At 35.8% G+C, this 21,527-nt stretch overlaps 1 protein-coding gene across 1 annotated transcript in view; it reads left to right on the top strand.

Annotated features, from left to right (window-relative positions):
* Positions 1-918: 918 nt before the first annotated feature.
* Positions 919-21,527, top strand: part of CAPS2 (calcyphosine 2) — a 40,526-nt gene continuing 19,917 nt past the window's right edge. Inside the window, 7 exon segments of the mRNA XM_068561964.1 lie at positions 919-1,020; positions 4,728-4,898; positions 9,410-9,473; positions 9,476-9,531; positions 11,365-11,432; positions 15,930-16,049; positions 20,752-20,826. Of these exon segments, the coding sequence (XP_068418065.1) occupies positions 919-1,020; positions 4,728-4,898; positions 9,410-9,473; positions 9,476-9,531; positions 11,365-11,432; positions 15,930-16,049; positions 20,752-20,826 (656 nt within the window).

The raw sequence follows: 21,527 nt of genomic DNA, 5'->3' as shown, positions 1-21,527 counted from the left end.
TGCTTCTTCCTGAAAGATATCTCTGAAAAGAAAGCCATTTGCTAGTGCTGTAGGGGTATTTTCAAATCTAATGATCTGTGATGCTTTCAGAATATGTCTGCTATTGGTTGGTAAATCTTCCTGACTTTACTCTTGCAGTAGAATCCCAGGCTTAGGGCAAGGGATTTTTAGGGGAGAGGGCTATGGAAATGGGTGTCAATGGAAACAATCAATAACCAATCTATAATATGAATAGAAGAGAGTTTTATTTGAGCCAAACTGAGGACTATAGCCTGGGAGACATCCTTTCAGATAGCTCTGAGGAAATGCTCTGGAGAAGCCTGGTTTTCAGCACAATTTTATATCTTGTCATAACAAAGAACATCATGACAGGGGCACGTTTCTTCAAGGTTTCAAAAAAGACATGTGCACAGTGAGTCAGTATCACCTGGAAAGGGAGCCTTATCATTGAAGGAGTACTAGTACTAGTCAATGCTGCTTGACATCTTAGCTCCTCTCTGACCTGTGCTTCCATCCTGACATCTTCTCTTTCTCACTCTGATCATCCTGCCTCCCTTTTATAAGGTGATTAATTGGGTCCACCAGATAATCTAGTATAATCTCCACATTTTGAAATCCTTAACTTAATCATGTCTGAAAAGTTCTTTTTTGCCATTTAAGGTAACATATTCACAGGGTCTGGTGATTAGGACATGAACATCTTCAGGGGGCCATTATTCAGACTAGGATTTACCCCGTAAATGTTGCCCTACATAATGTAGTTGCCTCACAAAAAGCTGATTTTGGTGAAAGGTGTAAAAGTGATTAACCACCCGATTTCTTTCCATGTAATTTTATTACGTAATTTGTATGGCTTATTTAAAATTAGAATAAGAATTACCATTTTATATTTGTTTGACCTTTTTCAAAGTACACTGCATGATAAATACAGGAACTTGAATGGATTTAGAGGTTAAAGGAATTGCTGCTTCTCCTACAAGTCAAACTCAGCCATTCTCTAAAAGAAAGAAGCCACTACAAGTATGTATGCTATATAATTTTCCTCTTGTAGGATGATTCATTAAATAATTTTCTGACTCCTTTCTTCATATTTTTATGACTACTTATACTCCCAAATATTTAGGATTAACATTTCCTAGATTTGAATAGTTGAACCAGCAAGATTGAAGATAATCATTACTTGAAAACTGATCATTACTTGAATTATTTTTATTTTTTATTTTTTTTAATATAAATTTATTTATTTATTTATTTGTTTTTGGCTGTGTTGGGTCTTCGTTGCTGCATGCGGGCTTTCTCTAGTTGTGGCGAGCGGGGGCTACCCTTTGTTGTGGTGCATGGGCTTCTCATTGCAGTGGCTTCTCTTGTTGCAGAGCACGGGTTCTAGGTCCGTGGGCTTCAGTAGTTGTGGCACGTGGGCTCAGTAGTTGTGGCTTGCGGGCTCTAGAGCGCAGGCTCAGTAGTTGTGGTGCACGGGCTTAGTTGCTCCGCGGCATGTGGGATCTTCCTAGACCAGGGCTTGAACCCATGTCCCCTGCATTGGCAGACAGATTCTTAACCACTGTGCCACGAGGGAAGTCCCAGTTTTATTTTCTTTAATTAAGCTTATCATTGTTTTCTTCTTAAAGCTACTTTGTCCCTGTAACCACCACAGAATTGAGCAAATATAAAATTTAGTTTAGAAATACATAGAAGTGATACATATTTCCTTGGTATTCTTACTGTTTCAAATATTGAATGCCTACTGTTCATCAGTGAACATGATATATGTTTCAATAACTTATATCACTTAATTCTTACAACAAACCTTTGAGGTAGGCATTATTATTAACCTGCTTTTATTTTTTACCTATCTATCTATCTATCATCTATCTATCTATCTATCTATCTATCTATCTATCTATCTATCTATCTATCGAGGAGACTGAAGGATTTATTACTTGCAGTAAGTAAGGAGAACACCAGGGATCTTTTCCCAAAGCAGTATCTCCCTGAACTGCAAATTTGGGGAAATTTTAAACTAAGGGTACATGCATATTCATAAGGGGGCTTGAGCAGAGGAGAATTCAGCATATAATTGGGGGAAAGTTCGACAGAGTCCAAGCTTTAGTTGACTGAAGTCAGGAGGATCAAATCATCATTCCATCCCCCACCTGAGTGGGGGCCTTAGTTCCAAATAAACCTAATTAGTTTAACATTCCTCTCTGAGATGTCCCAGGGTTCCTTCGAAGCATCCCAGAGTTAACTGGAGGCCGGCGTCAGGATTTTACTGAAGCTCAGGTTCTTTATGTCTTGTCGCAGAAAGAATTTAGGGAGAGACAAAGTGATAGGTAAGAAGTGGATTTATTTATAGAGGTACAAATTCCATAGACAGAATGTGGTCTGTCTCAAAAGGCGAGAGGGGCCCTGGGAGAAACACGCTCCACAGAGCGTGGGCCATCTCAGAAGGTGAGAGGCCTAACCTGCTTTTAGATATGGAAGAACTGAGACTCCTAGAGATTAAGTGACTTGCCAGGATTTTGAACTTTAGTTCTGACTTCAAGATCTGTGCTCTTTACTCTGTGTTCAGTCATCTCCCTTATATACATGAGTTAGTGCTTTGAGGTTTTTATGGTTCACAATATTATGCGTTAAATCTGAATTATTTGATAATTTGAATCAAAGCAGCCCTTCCTGGGGGAGGCTGTACATGTGGAGGGTCAGGGGGGATATGGGGAATCTCTGTACCTTCCACTCAATTTTGCTGTGAACCTCAAACTCTTCTAAAAAATAAAATTCATTAAAAAAAAATGAGTTGGATAAAAAAATTGTTGGATACAAAAATATCCAACTGTTAAAATAAAGGGCCAGATAGTAAATATTTTTGGCTTCATGGGCCATGCAGTCTCTGTTGCAACCATTCAACTTTGCTGTTTTTGTGAGAACACATAGACAGTTCGTAAGTAAATGAGCATCGCTGTGTTCCAATAAAACCTTTCTGTATTTATAAAAACAGAGCTGGGCCTAGTTTGCTGACCACTGGCCTAGGGATTTATAAACTATAATTTATCTTTATTCTGGATTGGCTAGCACAATTTGGTTGGAATTAGATAGGAAAGGTAACTGCCATTCTGAAATATTTATCCCTATGACCTCATTATTAAATAGATCTATTTAACAGATTTGAATAAGTCTATTAAAACATTTTCTGGAGAATAATAATGATCATGATTATGAAAACTACAGCTATATTTTATTTAGATTTCCTTCCTAAAGTTAGATGATGTTATAATGTTTCCAAAATATAATTAAGAAAATATTTGATGGGTGATAGAAGTGTGCTGCTATTTTAGTCTATGTTTCATATATAATACATAATAATATATATTATATTAAAATTAATTAAATATAATCAATATTATATACATTTGTTTTTATTTTATTATTATATATTAAATATATATATCCATTTAAATGATCACCTTCTGATTTTACATTTCTACATTTTAACTATTTATTAGGATAGTACTTAAAACAATACCATTTTAAAATTGATACTGAGCTGAATTTGTTTTTTCTTACTCTTACTGTCAGAGTGATGAAGCCCAGTCTTGATTAAAATTTCTGTACTTGCTATCAGTATAACAAAAATGACCCGTTAGATGATATTTCAGAAGTAAGCTATAAATGCTTATGGGTAAATTATTTCCTGCTTTTATTAACTTGAGCTTTCCCTAAGATTCATACATAGTTCTTATTCCATGGTGGCTAAGCTCACTGTAATTTTCAGGTCTTTGCACAGTTTTTGGCAATAAAATCAAACATTTACAAACATATACCTGTATATATTTGTCACTTCCTTGCTTAAAATCCTGTACTGTCTTCCCATTACCTTTGGGATAAGGTCCAAGTTCTTTAACTTGTATTATAATTGAACAGCTCTGGCTCTGAAGCCTTGCCTCATCCTTCTCCTCTGGGTATAGACTTGGATACAACACTTTCAAAGGGTTGTCCTGGTTTTATACTACTTTTGGAGCTACGGTCCCTCTATGGGACAATATTTATTTGCTTAGAATTCTTTTTAGATTTCTCTTATCCACTGGCTTTGTTATCTTTCATCCCATGGAACTGTGGCAGGGAGCCAAATAACACCAGAAGATAGAATATTTCAATATTCTAGAAATGGCAACCAGAGATTCTCAGTATTAGTGATCTCCAATTCCAATGACTGTTCTGGAAGAAATGATTGACAATGGAGTTTTTCTGGGGCAGGAATAAAAAAACCTATCCAAAACTCCTAAGAAGAAAGAAAAGTCATTTTTTCTTCTATTTTAGAACCAGGAGGAAAGAGGTGGTGGTGGGGAGGTGGTGGTGGGATGAATTGGGAGATTGGGACTGACATAGCTACACTAATATGTATAAAATAGATAACTAATAAGAAGCTTCTGTATAAAAAAAAAAAAAAAAAAGAACCAGGACTGATCTCCAGCTGGGAAACAAGATACAGGTTTAACTGGTATTTGAGGCCAGTGCCCATTGTGAGCAGTTCTGTGTGCTTTGATTGCTCAGTGATGCTGTACCAGCTAAATGTTTTAAATATGACCTCTCTTTAGAAAATAGATTATAATGGTCTGCTTCTTAGGCATAAATGCTAAGGTAAATGGTAAACCTGTTAATGTTAATAAGGAAAATTAATAATAATTCTGATTTTTTTATGGCAATAGTATACTTTTTACTTCTAGGAGTAGGACATAATACCTGAAAATTTGCCAGCGCCAACAGACAAATATAAACTAAAATATCAGCAATACAAAACTGAAATGAAAGAGGGATACAAACAGCATAGTCAGAGAAATGCACAAAAGACACAGTCAAATATCACACATCAACAGACTCCGAGAAACAAGATAGATGACAAGGTAATGTATGAGGCTTTATAAAATAGTAATGAAATTTAAAGAAAACAGTACACGTATTATAGAAACATCTTTTTGTCTGATATGTCTTGCTGTTAGTCATAATAAAGTATAGTAGCTAACATTTATTTCTGTGTGCCAGGGACTATTTTAAGTATTTTACTTACATTAACTAGTTTATTCTTCACAACAACCATAATGGGTTATTATCACTATTTTCAGGCGTGAAAACTTTAGATATACGACCTACTGACCTACTCATCTTTTCTCTGCTAGTAGTTTTTCACTTGCCTTGGGTTGGAAATAAGACAGTATTATATCTCTGTTTTTGATGTAGCTGTCTTGAACTCTGTTGGTCTCACAGATTAAATTTTAAAGTTGAAAAGTGGTTTCAGACTTCAAAGTAACCCTGTTTTATTCTAAAACTGTCATCACTCCATAATTGTCTTCTAGCTCAGTTTGGGAGATGTTTTTAATATCATGAATTGCTGAAACTGTTATACTTTAATTTAATCTTAATTAGGTGTAAACTCACCATTCATGAATATAAGAGCAAAGTAAACATAATAAATTTCATGGCTTTCCACAAGCATACCAGAAAGGTCAATCTTGAATTTTACAAAGGTTTGAAAACATAGTTTATGATACTACTGGCCATACTTTATGAGAGCACTTGGGTACAATTCTTCATTCAGTTAACTTTTAATAAGAATAATGTATATTCAGGGAGGTTTGATGGTTGTATTTACTTAGCATTTTACTGTAGGTAAAAAAATGATAAATTGTAAGCAGATGCGGCATATCAGCTTTTTTTTTCCTAACACATGTAGGAACTATGTAGAACTGACTAAATCACATGGTGTTTAGCTGAAAGAGTAACAAAAGTTATGGGATTATTTGGTCTCTTTTATTTCAAAACAAATTTTCCAGATCCAAACAGATGCACATACATATAATATTCTAGTATCTGTAGTAATAGGATAATTTCATAACCATTTAGCATCTGGCTGTGTATTATTTGTAGGATCTACCATGTGACATTTAGATCACTGTAATAATGTTGGGAAAATAGAATGAAGGTTTCTATAAGTGCATGCTTTATTTTCCATGGCAAAACGGTTCAAATAACTTTAAAGTAAAACCTTGGTGTCCTTGAACACAAGTTCAAATGAGGACGCTTGTTTACTTTTGGTTTAAGAGAAGACAAATATTGTTTGCAAATCTTCCCATATGATTGTAAATATTTATATAGTATGAATAAAGGGTTTTATAAATAAAAGCCAATATTTGCATATTTTCTTCTGGAGAAGATCCTGTTTTACTTCTTCGATTTTTTTTTTAACCTGCATTTAACCTACATATTAAAAGTTTAATATGTTCTTGATAGTCTTTCAAAAAAGCCCTGGTTTCTGTATATTCTATATATAATAATCTTGTACTTAAGGGGTTTTAGCAACTCATCTGATGTCTTTTTAAATGTATTCCATTATGAAAACCAAAACTGCTGTATAAACGTGCTGTTAGTAAATCCTATTATTATTACATGAATTAACACTGGAATAGTAATCTCTGGAAATAGAAGAGGTCCCTGATATCCAAAACATAAGCCCCTCTTTAAAGCAGGGAGCCACATGTAAATTGACTCTCTGCTGATAAAGAAAAGCTAAAGTTAGATATATTTAGAAACCAAGATAATAACCAAAGACCATAGCTACTAACTAATCAGGCTGATATATCAGTCAACTGATAATGTCAAACAGTAAAATAAAAGTTCCACTCTGCTTGATTTTTAAAGGCAAATTTCCTGTGTTGAGTTTTCCTTCCATTTAGTATAAAAAGGTGGTGAATCTCTTATTGTCAAATTGTTTTGCCACCTAAAACGTAAACTTATATGTGTGTGTCTATATATATATGTATTTTAAATAGTGAAACATCTTTAAATAAAACATGAAAATCATTAAACTTCAATTTTACAGAAAATAATATTAATTCCCAAATTAATATTAATTAATTGTACTTATTATTAATCATTCCAGATATACCTTTTTTCACCAACTCTATAAAAAGACAAAACACCTTTTGGATTTAGAAACGATCACCCTAATTCATCCATTCATTGTTTATTCTTTCAAAAATAGTTATTTAATGTTTAACTACATGCAAGGTACCTTTCCAGGCACTGGTGATAAGTCAGTGAGTAAAACAGACAAAAATTCTTGCCCTTACAGAGCATATAACCTAATTAAGGAGTAAGCAAGAAAAAAAGAAAAAAAGAACAAATGAATGAATGAACCGATCAGTTCATCTAATTATGAGAGATGATGATAAATGCTATGGGTAGAAGGGAACTGGAAAGGCTAGGACTCGAGGCTGGGGTAGCAGTTTGTACAGGATCATCAGAGAAGATCTTTTCCATAAGGTAGCATTTTAGCACACATATGAAAGGGTTAAGAGGTAAGCCAGCCAGGAGAAACTCTGTCATGAAGTGTCATGAAGTAGGAGTGGGCCTGGAGTGTTTCAGAAATATCAGGAGCAGTGTGATGAGGGGGAACGGCGAGGGAGAGGTGGGAGGAGATTGTTCAGTGAGTTAAAGGGAAGATGAGGCTGGGAGGCAGACCATGGAGGTCTTGTAGACCGCTTAAGGACTTTGCCTTCTATTTTGTTCTGTTGAGGATGGGTTTTATTGAGGAGGTCATCACAGTAATCCAGGCAAGAGGTGAGGACGCTTGCCTGGACCGAGGTGGTCGCAGCAGACTTGGATAAGAAGTGGTCACGAGGAGGAGTCGGATTCTAGATAGATTCTGAAAGGTAGGGCTGAGAATATTCGGTGATGGATTGGTTTTAGGCTTGAGAGAAAGGAAAGATGAAAAGCGACTCTAAGGCTTTTGAGCTGAGCAATCGGAAGGGTGGATTTGTCAATAACTGGAGTGGGGAAGACCACTGTGAAGTCTGATTTGGGGAGGTTAAATTTGAATACCAAGTGGAAATGCCACTGTTTCCTTTTTGTAAAAGATTAAAAACAAGTTGAAACAAAATAAAATGTTTTTGAAAGTTTCCTCCAACCTACACATAATGCAGAGGTTGGCTTCTACTTAAACATATCTGTCAATTTAATCTTTTAAATTTACCTTATATAATGTTAAACATCTTTTTGGTGCCTGTTAAAATAAATCACTATTTAGGAAAAACAGATATTAGTGGGTAAGTAAATAAAATTATAAGGTATCCTCGTAAATTTGTTCCCCAATAGTACATACTTAAGATTTATTATTCATTCATTGAATAAATAGCAAGTGCTCACTACATGTGGTCCTGTTCTGGCACCAGGGATCCTGCAATGAAAAAGACAGACAAGGTTCCTGCCCTCGTGGAACTTATATCAGGAGAGGCAGGCAACAAGTCATAAACAAAAGTATAATAAAGTTTCATGTAGCAATCAAAGGTCATGAAGACAGCAAAGATTATGAAGATGGAATGTGACCTTTCAAGGAAGATCTAAAGTAAGAACAAATCCTGGGGGAAAGACTCTTGAAATCTATTATGTTTTTGACAAGTTGCGATCCTATTGGGGCATTATTTTTTGTTAAGTTCATGTAAGCACATCTTATATTCAGAGAAAAATTTAGTGTTTGTGTTTATCTCTTTAGGATCCTTGTCAAAAGTTCAGAAATAGCAGACATAAAACCAATGAATCACCGAAGTAGTAATTAGTAAAAGTTTTGTGCACACACCAAAAAGACAGTTCGTGAACTGGGAGTACTCAAATCAGACACGGGATGAGACTCAGGAATCTATTGTTATAAAGCAGTTTATGTAGTGAGGCGGCAGTGATTTTATTCTTCACAGTGATTGGTTATAATATGAAAATTTCCTAAATGATAGGGGATTGGTTAGTGGTTATCAATTTGGGGGAACAGTTTACATTTTGCTTATGATTTCCAGAGACATAAGCAAGAAATGACCCAGGTCAAGTTAGTCTCACTTGTCTTGCAAAATAAGCTAAATTAAGCTTTGCTTTTATGACTAAACTGGTATTGTCTGCTCAGGGAATTTTCAAGGCTGGTCTCTGTTTGTGTTTGATTTTAACAATCTCAAAGGATACACCCCATCTATTGGTACTTTACTTGCGAACTTTATTTTATAAAGGAGTGATGTGCCCATATTTATTAAGTTCACAAAGACTCAAATGGACAATTATAATAGTTGCTACTTTTTATGAAATGCTTACTATATGTCGGGTACTTTTATAGGTGTTGGACATGTATCATCTCATTTATCATTTTCGTGTGTGTGAAGTAGTTACTAATGTTAATTCCCATTTTATCTATGAGTAAACTGAGGCACAGAGGTGTCATCTAGCTAGAAAGTGGGAGAGCTGGATTCAAACAGGCAGTCTGATTGTCAGAGCCTGTACCCTTAATTTGATGTATCCAGTGATCATTGTATCCTTTATTTTGTTAAAAACAAATATTCTAAGTATGTGTGTGAGGGTTCACTTATTGCTTCACGTCTAGTGTGTACAAGGTGCAGAAGCCATCACAGATGATCTTACAACTCTGGATAGGAAAGCCCTCCTACAGCAGGTTATGCAGACAACCCTTACATCACACAACAGAGTACAAGAAGATCTGTTGCTGTAAGTTATTGGTATTTTTACTCATTCGATAAGATAATTTGCCCTCCAAGATTTTACAGACTTAAAATTGAATAGATAATTGCAACAGTTGAATTTGGACTGAGGCGAATATTCATTAATATGCAAATTCAGTCCTCACTCTTACCACAGATTGGCATTTGGTATGTTTACTGTGGAAAAATCATCTTGAATCTTTGGGAGTTCGTAAAAATTTAGTTTATACTGTTCAAAATGTTCATTGACCACTACTTATGACAATGGGCTAATCTGCATCACCCCTTCGCCCACAGAGAAGTAGCTGGATGATTTATTTTTTATTTTTTGAAAGTTATACACTAATAAAACTAGAAATTCAGGCCAATGAAGAAAAATGGCAGGGATAAAGCAGTGTTTCTTTAGGAAAAGGGAAACAAAGCTCTAGACTCTCAATATCTCAACTTTAAATTATATGTTTTACAAAATCACTGAGATTGCTTAATGAGTATTATTTAGACCAGTTCTCGTACAAATAGATGGTTATAACATTTCTATAGTGTCCTGGAGTAAGCAGACCAAGCTGCTTGGAGTTGGAGTCCGCTGGCTACCTAGACACCCCCAGGTGATTAAAATCTTAGGCACACCTGTAATGGATTGATGGAATATCAGTATGTGTTGGCTCAAGAGTTGAGAAAATTCTGCTTTAGATGGCCTAAATAATAATAAAACATGGATTTAACTAGTTACATTATCATTATCATTGAGGGGAAATTCAAAATAGATTTTATTTGGATAACAATCATCCAGAATCAATACATTTTGAACTGACAGCGATTTGTAATCAATCTCTGGGCCAGCTGGACTGATTTTCTGTGGCTGTCCCAAGTTAGTAATTTGTTCTTTTACTAAAATCACATATACATTATTTTCTATGCCTATTATTGTGTAGATATTTATACTTAATAGAATAAGGAGTATTGCCAGGATGAAAAAAAAATTTAAAAAGCTACTTTATAGGGCAAAGTTTTGTCCCAGATAGGGCTTATTTTGATATATTCCTGAAGTTATACTTGCATGGATGTTACTTAAGGCCCATTGGGTACTGTTCTTGGTATAATCCAAAGCCATTTGGGTGTCAGTGGATTTCTTTTCCTTATAATTACTTTCTTAGTGAAATCATATCTAAATTCACCGTCAAGCACATTTTACTCTATTGTGGTAGCACTCATTTATCAGGTTTTTAAAGGAAAGTTTATGTGAGTAAACTTTGAATGCATCTGAAATTAGTACAAATTTACTTTTAAAATGTAGGTGGAAACACTTCAATTTAGTTTTTAACTAAATAAACAACAGAAGCAGTGAACCTATGGTTTTTATGTCCATCTCTTCTAGTTTGTCATTTTTCAGTGTTATCAGATCCTTTGCATCTGTGTGACTTCTGCTTCTAATCTGCTTTCTGTTTACACAGACCTCTAAATCAGTGTGCCTGAGGGTGGTTCTAACCTTTCCTCTGAAGTGTAAGCCACCATAAATGTCAACGCCCAAGGTGGGCTTTCGGCGTGGACTCTGTATTCATTAACGTCACCTCTTTTGCTTGCTTCTGGGTTTTACATCCATTGTCTGGCCAATATGGAAATCTCCTATGATTTCTAACAAAATTTAAGTGTATTATTTTTTAGGAAATAAATGTATTTTTAGGTTAAAAAATTGGAATTTAAATTTATTAATGATGAATATAGTAATCTATATTTAAGAAAGAAACTGGAAGTGTTTAACTTATACTTTAGGACTCTTGTGTTAACTATAGGATTGTTCTGCCTTATGGACAGTGACATTTTCTTTATTTTCTTTTCTCAGGAAACTGTGGCTGCAGAGAAGAAGAAACAGACTGTTGCAGAGCAAGTGACGACAGACCACTTATCCAGGTAAGGGTTAGTAACTCGTAATAGAAATCCATTCAGAAAGTATTCATTAAATTTCTTTTTTTGTACATGACAACCATATCTTTGGGTGTCAATCAACAAGTGGTCAACTCAGAAGTTTCCACATTTTCTGTGTTCACTGCACTTGTAGTGTTTTAGTAATTTTTTCACCAGACTCCTTGGCCAACAGAAATACCCAACAGTTCTATTTGTTAACTATTTTTGTCTAAACAACTTAGTAAATATTTACTTTCTAACAACTTAATGGTCATCTGAAAAATAATACACATAAATTGAAAGAAAAAATATTTTAATTTCATTCTTAAATAAGCACAATTACTTACTAATGGGATGTCTGCACTTCTTGGCACCACACAATCTCTCAGACCTTAGAATTGTGTAGGATGATGCCACCCTCACTTTCTAGTCCACATGGCACTTGCTTTTTATCACAGCAACTCTAGAAAAGCCGGCTTTGCAAAGCTGTGATATCATTCATTGAAGGAGTGTAGCATGATATCTTGTTGAAACTGTGAATTATCTTGAACTAGTAGTTTTTGTGGTATCCAACAAATATGAAGTATCACTATGTCCCTCAAAAGTTAAAAATATCTAGAGGTGTCCCTGTGAGTTCCCTGTGACATCCCAGTGTGACTTAGTGCACAGTTTGGGAACTGTGAGACCATCAAGAATTTTAAAACCTAATGTAAAGTTTCACAACCCTTAGAAAACTATATAAAGTTTCAATACCTGCTGTGCTAAATTGCATGAATATGTAAGTATTGTAGGATTCAGAAGAGGCTGGAATAGTCTATGAAGTCTTCAAGGAAGAAGTAAGACTTAAGTTTAGCTTTGAAAAAAATAATCGTTTCGTTGGGTGGCAGACAGAAAGAATGATGGTCTACATGCATGTGTCTTAGTTAATTCTTTGAAACAATTTATTTTACTTACAGTCTTCGGTGTGTCTCCTTCCATTATCTCATGAACTGACTTTATGTTTTCACCCCCAAAATGCCACCACAGTGTCTCTTCATAAGATAACTAGTGACATACATATTGCTCGACTAATGGTGATTTCTTGGTTCTCATTTACTTGACCCATCAGCGACATCTGTCTGCGTTGAAAACTTTCTTCCCTTCAAAGCACTTTTCTTTTTCTCCCTTGACTTCCGGCATAGCACACTTGGCTCGTTTTTCCTCCTACCTTCCACTCCTCAGCCTCCTCTCCAGGGTCCTCTTCATCTCTCCAGTCTTTATACATGGCAATACACAAGGGCTCAATTCTTAAGACTTCTACATTTACTTCCTAAGTGATCTCACCCAGTATCATGTCTTCAGGAACCATCTACCTGCTGATGCTTCCCTAATCCAAGATCCCAAAGTAACATTTTCCAAACTGGGTTCCTGAAAGTGGTTTCCCTTCCCTCTCCTCATGATGAAATCCTCTTTAGTTTTCCTCCATGGCAACCCCATTCTTTAAGTTATTTAGGCCTAAAATCTTGGTGATGCATTTAATCCCTCTCTTTCACTCAAATCCTATATGCAGTTTGTCAGCAAACACTCTCAGGTCTACCATCAGAATAAATTTACCCCCTCTGCTGCCACCATCCCTGTTCACACTGTCATCTTTTTTTTTTGAATTTTATTTTATTTTATTTTTTATACAGCAGGTCCTTATTAGTCATCCATTTTACACACATCAGTGTATACATGTCAATCCCAATCGCCCAATTCATCACACCCCCCCACCACCGCCACTTTCCCCCCTTGGTGTCCATACGTTTGTTCTCTACATCTATGTCTCTATTTCTGCCCTGCAAACCAGTTCATCTGTACCATTTTTCTAGGTTCCACATGTATGCGTTAATATATGATATTTATTTTTCTTTTTTTTTTTTAGCATCTTTATTGGAGTATAATTGCTTTACAATGGTGTGTTAGTTTCTGCTGTATAAAAAAGTGAATCAGCTATACATATACATATATCCCCATATCCCCTCCCTCTTGTGTCTCCCTCCCTCCCTCCCTATCTGGCCCCTCTAGGTGGTCACAAAGCACGGAGCTGATCTCCCTGTGCTATGAGGCTGCTTCCTACTAGCTATCTAGTTTACATTTGGTAGTGTATATATGTCAATGCCACCTTCTCACTTCGTCCCAGCTTCCCCTTCCCCTCCCCATGTCCTCAAGTCCATTCTCTACGTCTGCGTCTTTATTCCTGTCCTGCCCCTGGGTTCTTCAGAACCATTTTTTTAAAACACATATATATGTATTAGCATACAGTATCTGTTTTTCTCTTTCTGACTTACTTCACTCTGTATGACAGTCTCTAGATCCATCCACGTCTCTACAAATGACCCAATTTCGTTCCTTTTTATGGCTGAGTAATATTCCATTGTATATATGTACCACATCTTCTTTATCCATTTGTCTGTCGATGGGCATTCAGGTTGCTTCCATGACCTGGCTATTGTAAATAGTGCTGCAATGAACATTGGGGTGCATGTGTGTTTTTGAATTATGGTTTTCTCTGGGTATATGCCCAGTAGTGGGATTGCTGGGTCATATGGTAATTCTATTTTTAGTTTTTTAAGGAACCTCCATACTGTTCTCCATAGTGGCTGTATCAATTTACATTCCCACCAACAGTGCAAGAGGGTTCCCTTTTCTCCACACCCTCTCCAGCATTTGTTGTTTGTAGATTTTCTGATGATGCCCATTCTAACTGGTGTGAGGTGATACCTCATTGTAGTTTTGATTTGCATTTCTCTAATAATTAGTGATGTTGAGCAGCTTTTCACGTGCTTCTTGGCCATCTGTATGTCTTCTTTGAAGAGATGTCTATTTAGGTCTTCTGCCCATTTTTTGATTGGATTGTTTTTTTTTTTTAATATTGAGCTGCATGAGTTGTTTATATATTTTGGATATTAATCCTTTGCCAGTTGCTTCGTTTGCAAATATTTTCTCCCATTCTGAGGGTTGTGTTTTTGTCTTGTTTGTAGTTTACTTTGCTTTGCAAAAGCTTTTAAGTTTTATTAGGTCCCACTTGTTTATTTTGTTTTTATTTCCATTACTGTAGGAGTTGGATCAAAAAAGATCTTGCTGCGATTTATGTCAGAGGGTGTTCTTCCTGTTTTCCTCTAAGAGTTTTATAGTGTCTGGTCTTACATTTAGGTCTCTAATCCATTTTGAGTTAATTTTTGTGTATGGTGTTAGGGAGGGTTCTAATTTCATTCTTTTACGTGTAGCTATCCAGTTTTCCCAGCACCACTTATTGAAGAGATTGTCTTTTCTCCATTGGCACACTGTCATCTTCTGTCTCCTGGATTATTTCAGACACTTTTTAACTGGACTCATTGTATCTGCATTTGCCCCTGTTGGTCTTTTCTCAACCCAGCAGCCAGAGTGAGTCCATTAAAAGGCAAGTCAGATCAAACCCTCCAGTAATTTCCCATCTCAATCAGAGTAAAATCTATAAGACCTATGTATTGGTTATATATCACCATAAAACCTAGTAGCTTAAAACAGCAGTCATGAATGATAGCTCATCTATCTTCAGGTCAGCTGTCCAGGCTAGGCTTGGCTGAATAGCTCTTTTCACTTACTTTTGCCAGTTATATATGAGTAAAAGCAATGGGCTTAATTCTGAGCTTAAGCCTTAAGAAACCTCATGTGTTTCCATTTGCCTTTTTGTGCTGGTCAACCCACTGGTCTCAAGAAGAAAACACTTTTATAAATGCAGCCAGGCCACTTAGCCAAGATTATCCTAGATGAGCAGATTTCCAGCCAACCTACCCTTGCATGGATTAGTTCAATTGAGATCAGCAGAGCCATCCAGCTGCCAAAGCAAATCAAATAGCTAAGCTTAAAGCCAAAGGGAAAGAAAGTACACTACACTTATAATGAGGCCATGGCAAGGATGTGGATCAGGAGTGCTGAAAAACTGAGGTCAATAATACGTTCTCCCCAAGCCCTGCATGATTTGCCCACCGTTAGATCCTGGACCCCTTTTCCTACTTCTCTCCCTCTTGTTTACTCTGCTCCACCATCTGGCTTCCTCCCTGTTCTGAAACATAGCTGGTTCACTTCTGTCTCAGGTGCTTTGCATTTATTTCCCTCTCTGCTTGAAATGCTTTTCCCACAGAAATCCATATGGCTGCTTACTTACTTTGCTTTCTGTCTTTATTCAGAAGTCACTAGCACATTGTCTTTTTGTTTAAAGAATAGTAAGAGGAAGACATGAAGCTCTGAGTTCCCTCAAAAATTTCAATTTATTTTTAGATAACACTTATGGAAAAAGAGAGAAATAAGAATATTCACTTTTTTATGGTCAGTGTTTTTTAATCATTAAATTTATTCATTTAATATCTGACAGATCATGTATTCTGCCAGTAGTATAAATTGGCATTTGTATATGAGCTTTTCCAACTGCTTATAAATATGTGGATGCTAGAGCAATTCATTATAACATTTAATTGTCAGACTTTGCATTTTCCTGAATAGGGCTGTAATCAGTGATCCAGAACAAAATTTAACCACTGAGAAGCAAGAAATTGCTCATATCCTTTCAAATTCAAAGCTGGTACCTCTTCGATTTAGGAAAAGAACACTACATGAAACAAAGTAAGAAGGTTTTACTTATCTAAAATGAGGATGTAGTATGTTATAAATGTATTTTTCAAATGTACTTTTGTATCTAATGGAAAAGTTTTTCTGCATGTTTTTGCTTTTTTCTATATAAAGGAAAGTGGAATTTTTGGAGTTCAGATCCCAGTTCTGCCACTTTAAGATATTGGGGTACACTTTGCCCTCCAGATGTTGTATTTAGAATTTAGGAATCATAGCCAGAACCATAGGCGATAATATGTGTGAAAAGACACAATATAGTAACTGAGACATTGTATGTGCACAATATATATTGGCTGAATTTCAATGACATAATATATTCAAAATTAGTATTGTTTAAAAATTATTACTTTCTGCCTTTTACTTTGTACTTTGTAAAATCTTTGGTTTGGTATGGACTTTTACAGTCTGCTAGTGCAGTCCCCTGAAATTTCTCAGTGACTTCACTGACAGTTGACATCTAGCCTCAGATTTAAGAGAATAGAAAACCCACCAGTTCCTGCAGCAGTTCTTTTATATTTTCAGACTGCCATAATTGTTAGTACTTTCTTATAACTTTTATCTTTTTATCTCATTCTTATTTTCTGGAAGCCTTTGTTTCCATGTCTTTAAATATTTGAAGGTATCATGTATTAATTTCCTAATGCTGCTGTAACAGATTACCACAAATGGTATTTTAAAACAACACAAATTTATTCTCCTCCAGTTCTGGAGGTCATAAGCCTAAAACCAAGGTGTTGACAGGACTGCATTCCTTCTGGAGGCTTCAGGGAAGAATTCATTTCTTTGCCTTTTTCAGTCTTTAGGGGCTACCTTTATTCTTTGGCTTGTGGCCCCTTCGTCCATCTTCAAAGCCGGTAATGGCTCGTGTTATATCAGTCTGAGGCTCCTCTTCTGTAGTCACATATCTCTCTGCCTTCCTCTTATAAAAACACTTGTGATTGCATTGAACCTACCTGGATAATCCTGGTTAATCTCCTCATTTCCAGATCTTTAACTTAATCACATTTGCAAAGTCCCTCTTAACCATATCATGTAAATTAACTAATTACGTGTCCTGAGGATTAGGATATGAATATCTTTCAGAGGCCATCATTCAGCTACCATATACCTAAACATCTCTTTCTTAAAGTAAACTTTTATAGAAATAAAACATTGATTCACAAAGTATACACATTTTAAATGTACACCATAGGAATTTTCACAAACTGAAAAATACTCATGTATCATTCCTAGACCAAGAAATAGGACATTACCCAAAAACCCTCCATGTGCTTCCCCTCAGCCAGTACCCACTTCCTCTGCCATACCAGGTTAACCTCTCTCCCTTGATATTGTAAATATAACTATCTAGTTATATACTTAACACGAAATCGCAAAATTTGGACGCTGTGTCTGGCTTCTTTTGCTCAATATTATGTTTGTGAATTTTATCCATGTTATTTGTAGTTGTCCTTTATTCTCATTACTGTATAGTATTTTATTGTATAAATATAGCACAGTTTATTTACTCACAGCTGTTGGTGGACATTTGGCAATTTATGAATAGTGCCGCCGTGAACTTTTGTGCATTTTTTTGTGAACATATGTACCCATTTCTGCTTAGTACACACTTACAAGTGGAATCGCTGGCCCATTTAGTATGCATATGTTCAGCTTTAAAAAATACTGCCAAATAGTTTTCCAAAGTGGTTGCTGCAATTAAAACTCCCACCAGTAGCAGTGGGAAGGTGCCAGTGGCGCCATATCTTTGCCAGTGCTGGGAATTGTCTATATTTTTCATTTTAGTTCTTCTTATGGGTATATATTGGTGATTTTCACTTGCATTTCACTGGAGACTAATGATGTTGAGCACTTTTCATATGTATATTGGTCATTTGGATATCCTCTTATAGGAAATGTCCATCTAAGTCTATTGGGTTATCCTTTTCATATTGATTTGTGGAACTTCTATATTCTAGTTATGCGTCCTTTTTTAAATTTTTTTTATTTTTGGCTGGGTTGGGTCTTCGTTTCTGTGCGAGGGCTTTCTCCAGTTGCGGCGAGCGGGGGCCACTCTTCATCGCGGTGCGCGGGCCTCTCACTATCGCGGCCTCTCATGTTGCGGAGCACAGGCTCCAGACGCGCAGGCTCAGTAGTTGTGGCTCACGGGCTTAGTTGCTCCGCGGCATGTGGGATCTTCCCAGACCAGGGCTCGAACCCGTGTCCCCTGCATTGGCAGGCAGATTCTTAACTACTGCGCCACCAGGGAAGCCCCATGCGTCCTTTTTAAGCTATATTTATTGGATGTATCTTTTCCTACCCTGTGGTCACCTTTTCATTCTCTTGACCATGTCTTTTGATGAACAAGAGTTGCTAAGTTTATAATAGACCAGTTTACCAATCTTTCCATTTATTGTTAGTGTCTTTTGTGTCTTCTTTACAAAATCTCTCCCTACCACCAACTCATCCCTCTGACTCGTAATGCCACTCAGGTCGTATGCGAAGTTGTTATAAATGCATGGTTGGTTTCTAGGCTTTTTTTTTCAGTCTCATCTACCTGTTATGCATTCCTGGACCAATATTATCCTGTCTTAATTAGTATTGTTATATATTAAATACCTAAAGCTTGTTTAGCTTTAATATTGTCTTGGCATACTCGGCTCGTTCCTCTTCAATATAAATTTTAGATTTAGCTAGTCTAGTTCTATGAAAAATCCTACGGGGGTATTGCTTACAATTATTGCAGTGATAGGCTTCACTCCCCTTATTCATTATTCCCAGAGGAGGAGGAGAAAATTCTGCTTCATAGAGTGGGAAGCAGGAATTGGCATGTGTAGTGCAGCCCTTCCTCTCTTTTTCTTAGGAGCCAGCTGTCTGCAGAAGTGCACATTCTCACCTATGCACTAAGTTTTACAGGGTCCCTCCCCAGCTGGAATGAGTGGGTTGATCTGTTTAATTCTAGTGTTAAGGACTTAGGTTATTGCTGCTACATTTCTAAGCCATGGTTTCCAAGTGCTTTATCAACAATAAAATTCATATGTAAGTCTTCATCTGCCTGATTCTTATTTCTCTATTGGTTAAGAACTTGGAGATGTATTGGTGCTACTTATTGGATACATAAAACCCCAACATGGAACTTTCCATTTTATAATATAAATTCCTATTTAATTATTTTATGTTTTCAAAAAGACTCTAGACTCTTTGAAGCTATTATGTCAACCTATCACTGTTAAACTGAGTTCTGTTTACCTTTGAGAAGCAATATAATGTAATGGTTATGAGCAATTTTCTTTGGCTCTGCCATGTGCTAACTGTATAACTCTGTAAACTTTATTTTTAGAATGTGGATAATAGTACTTACTTCCTAGAGTTATTGCAAGCATTAAGTGAACCAATACACATTAAAATGATTTTAACACAGACTAGTGTCTAAGAAGTTCTTAATAAATAGTAGCTATTATTATTACTTTCATTTTCTCAGCATTCAGAATTGTTTCAGGCACATAGTGGGCATTCAATAAACACATTAATACTAACGGATTAAATTGAATTAAGACGACCAAGCTTTCATGGCTCCACTCTGTGTTCACAAACTCTCATTTGGTTTACAGATTCTTATTTGCTATATCCTGCTTACCTTTCATAGAGACCTAGATTTTATAGAGGTATAACTTTTCAAGATCTCAATGAGCTACAAACTTACTATTTACATTATTGCAATTTCATTATACCTGCAGTTTTATGGGAATATCATAAAATTACTTAGGAAGGGAAGTAAAGAAACATCACCGAATCTTCAGATTTCTTAATATAAAGGAGATTATTGGTAGTAGGGTGTCAAAGTGTGTGTCATTGGGTTTTGCTTTATATTATGAAACAGAATTTTAGGACTGGCAGTCTTTGTGAGATAGTTCAATGCTATCTAAAGGCCATAAAGATTAAATAACTGATCTGAGTTTCACAGCTAGAACTATAGCCAAGACTGGAACCTCATCCAGCACTCTTTTTCTCTACTCTATTTTGGCAAAGAATGTTTTCAGCTACTCATAACTGAAAACCTGACTGACAGTGGCTTAAACAAGTCACGATTTATTTTCCTTATACAACCAGCTGCTTGGAGGTAGGCAAGTTGGTTTTAGTTCAGTGGCTCAGTGAGGCGCAGCTCTGGGCTGGCTTCCCTGAGATCGTATTTGCCTCTCCGACATGGTTGCCTGGTGGCTACAATGGCTCCTAGCATCATATCCCTGCCATGTTCACAGGCAGGAACTCTTCCCGTGCCACTCTCTTATCAGGACAAAAGAAAGTCTCTCCTGGAAGTTTACTGAAAGAACTGGGTCCCTTAGTCACTTCTAATTGCAAGAGGCTAAGAAAGCAAATTCTGTGGTGGGAGAGAGGCAAAGAAGAGGGTTAGAAATGGCTGTCGGGTAGCCCTGCAACTGTGCCAGGCACAAATGTGCTATCTCTGCTCCGTACTGACTTTGTAGCACTTTGATATAAGTTCTAACGTTAAAGTCATTCATGTATTATATACCGTAGCTCTGGGTAATTTCTTCTCTGTCTGCCACAGCTAGCAATCTGGAATAAAAAGAGGTTTATACCTCATCTTTATCCAATATGTGCATTTTCAAAATATTAATTTTTTTGGTACTTTTATCGTTTACATCAAATTTAAATTTGTAATTTAAATATAATTATTAACAATTTTATTTCTTAACAGGATAAGAACTCAGTCTACATTAACTGAAAGTATGCTTTCTCATAAAGTACAATTTGATGGTAGGATCATATCAAGGTAATTGTCATTTTACTAAACTTTTTAATCCTATGATTATAAAAAGGTATTTTCTTTTCAAATAGAAATAGCAATAATAATATTAGTTAAATTTGTCACATTTAAGTGAAAAATGTGAATTTAGCACAAACGTTTTTAGGTAATATATATTTAATCTGTTACAAAAATTATGGGAAGTATGAGTCTAAAAGAAAAACATTTCAATTAGAAGTTATTTAAAATGTGATTTTAAAATGTCTTTCAAAAAGAAATTTACAAGTGAATCTTTAAAGATACATATTACTACTAGAAGATTCTAAACTATTTAAAAATCAACGCTTATGTAAGCTGCTTTATTTAATTTCATTTTAATGGCTTAAGTTAACACTAAACTATTGGTAGATGTAAAGTGACAAATTCTTAAATCTGTTATCCAGTCTTATAAACTTCCAGTAATACATAATGCTACTTGATGTTCTACATGAATATTAAAGGTAGGGTGGTTTTTTAAAAATTATATTTGTTCAGTGATTTTAAACTTGCCGTGAGAAAAAGTAATAAATGTATATCTATCTCTGAGTGGCTTCTTGCAAGCTCAACATTTTTTTTTAAGGTCTTTCACTGTATCTTACGTCTATGCCAAAATAGTAATCTATATTGTAATATATCCATATTCGTATCAGTGTAAGATAAAGCTATTTTCTCCATCCAAATCTGACTTA

This window comes from Eschrichtius robustus, chromosome 13, assembly GCF_028021215.1.
Source record: "Eschrichtius robustus isolate mEscRob2 chromosome 13, mEscRob2.pri, whole genome shotgun sequence".
Taxonomy (NCBI): domain Eukaryota; kingdom Metazoa; phylum Chordata; class Mammalia; order Artiodactyla; family Eschrichtiidae; genus Eschrichtius; species Eschrichtius robustus.
The sequence above is the reverse complement of the archived record's forward strand: the minus strand, read 5'-3'. Positions and strand labels throughout refer to the sequence as shown.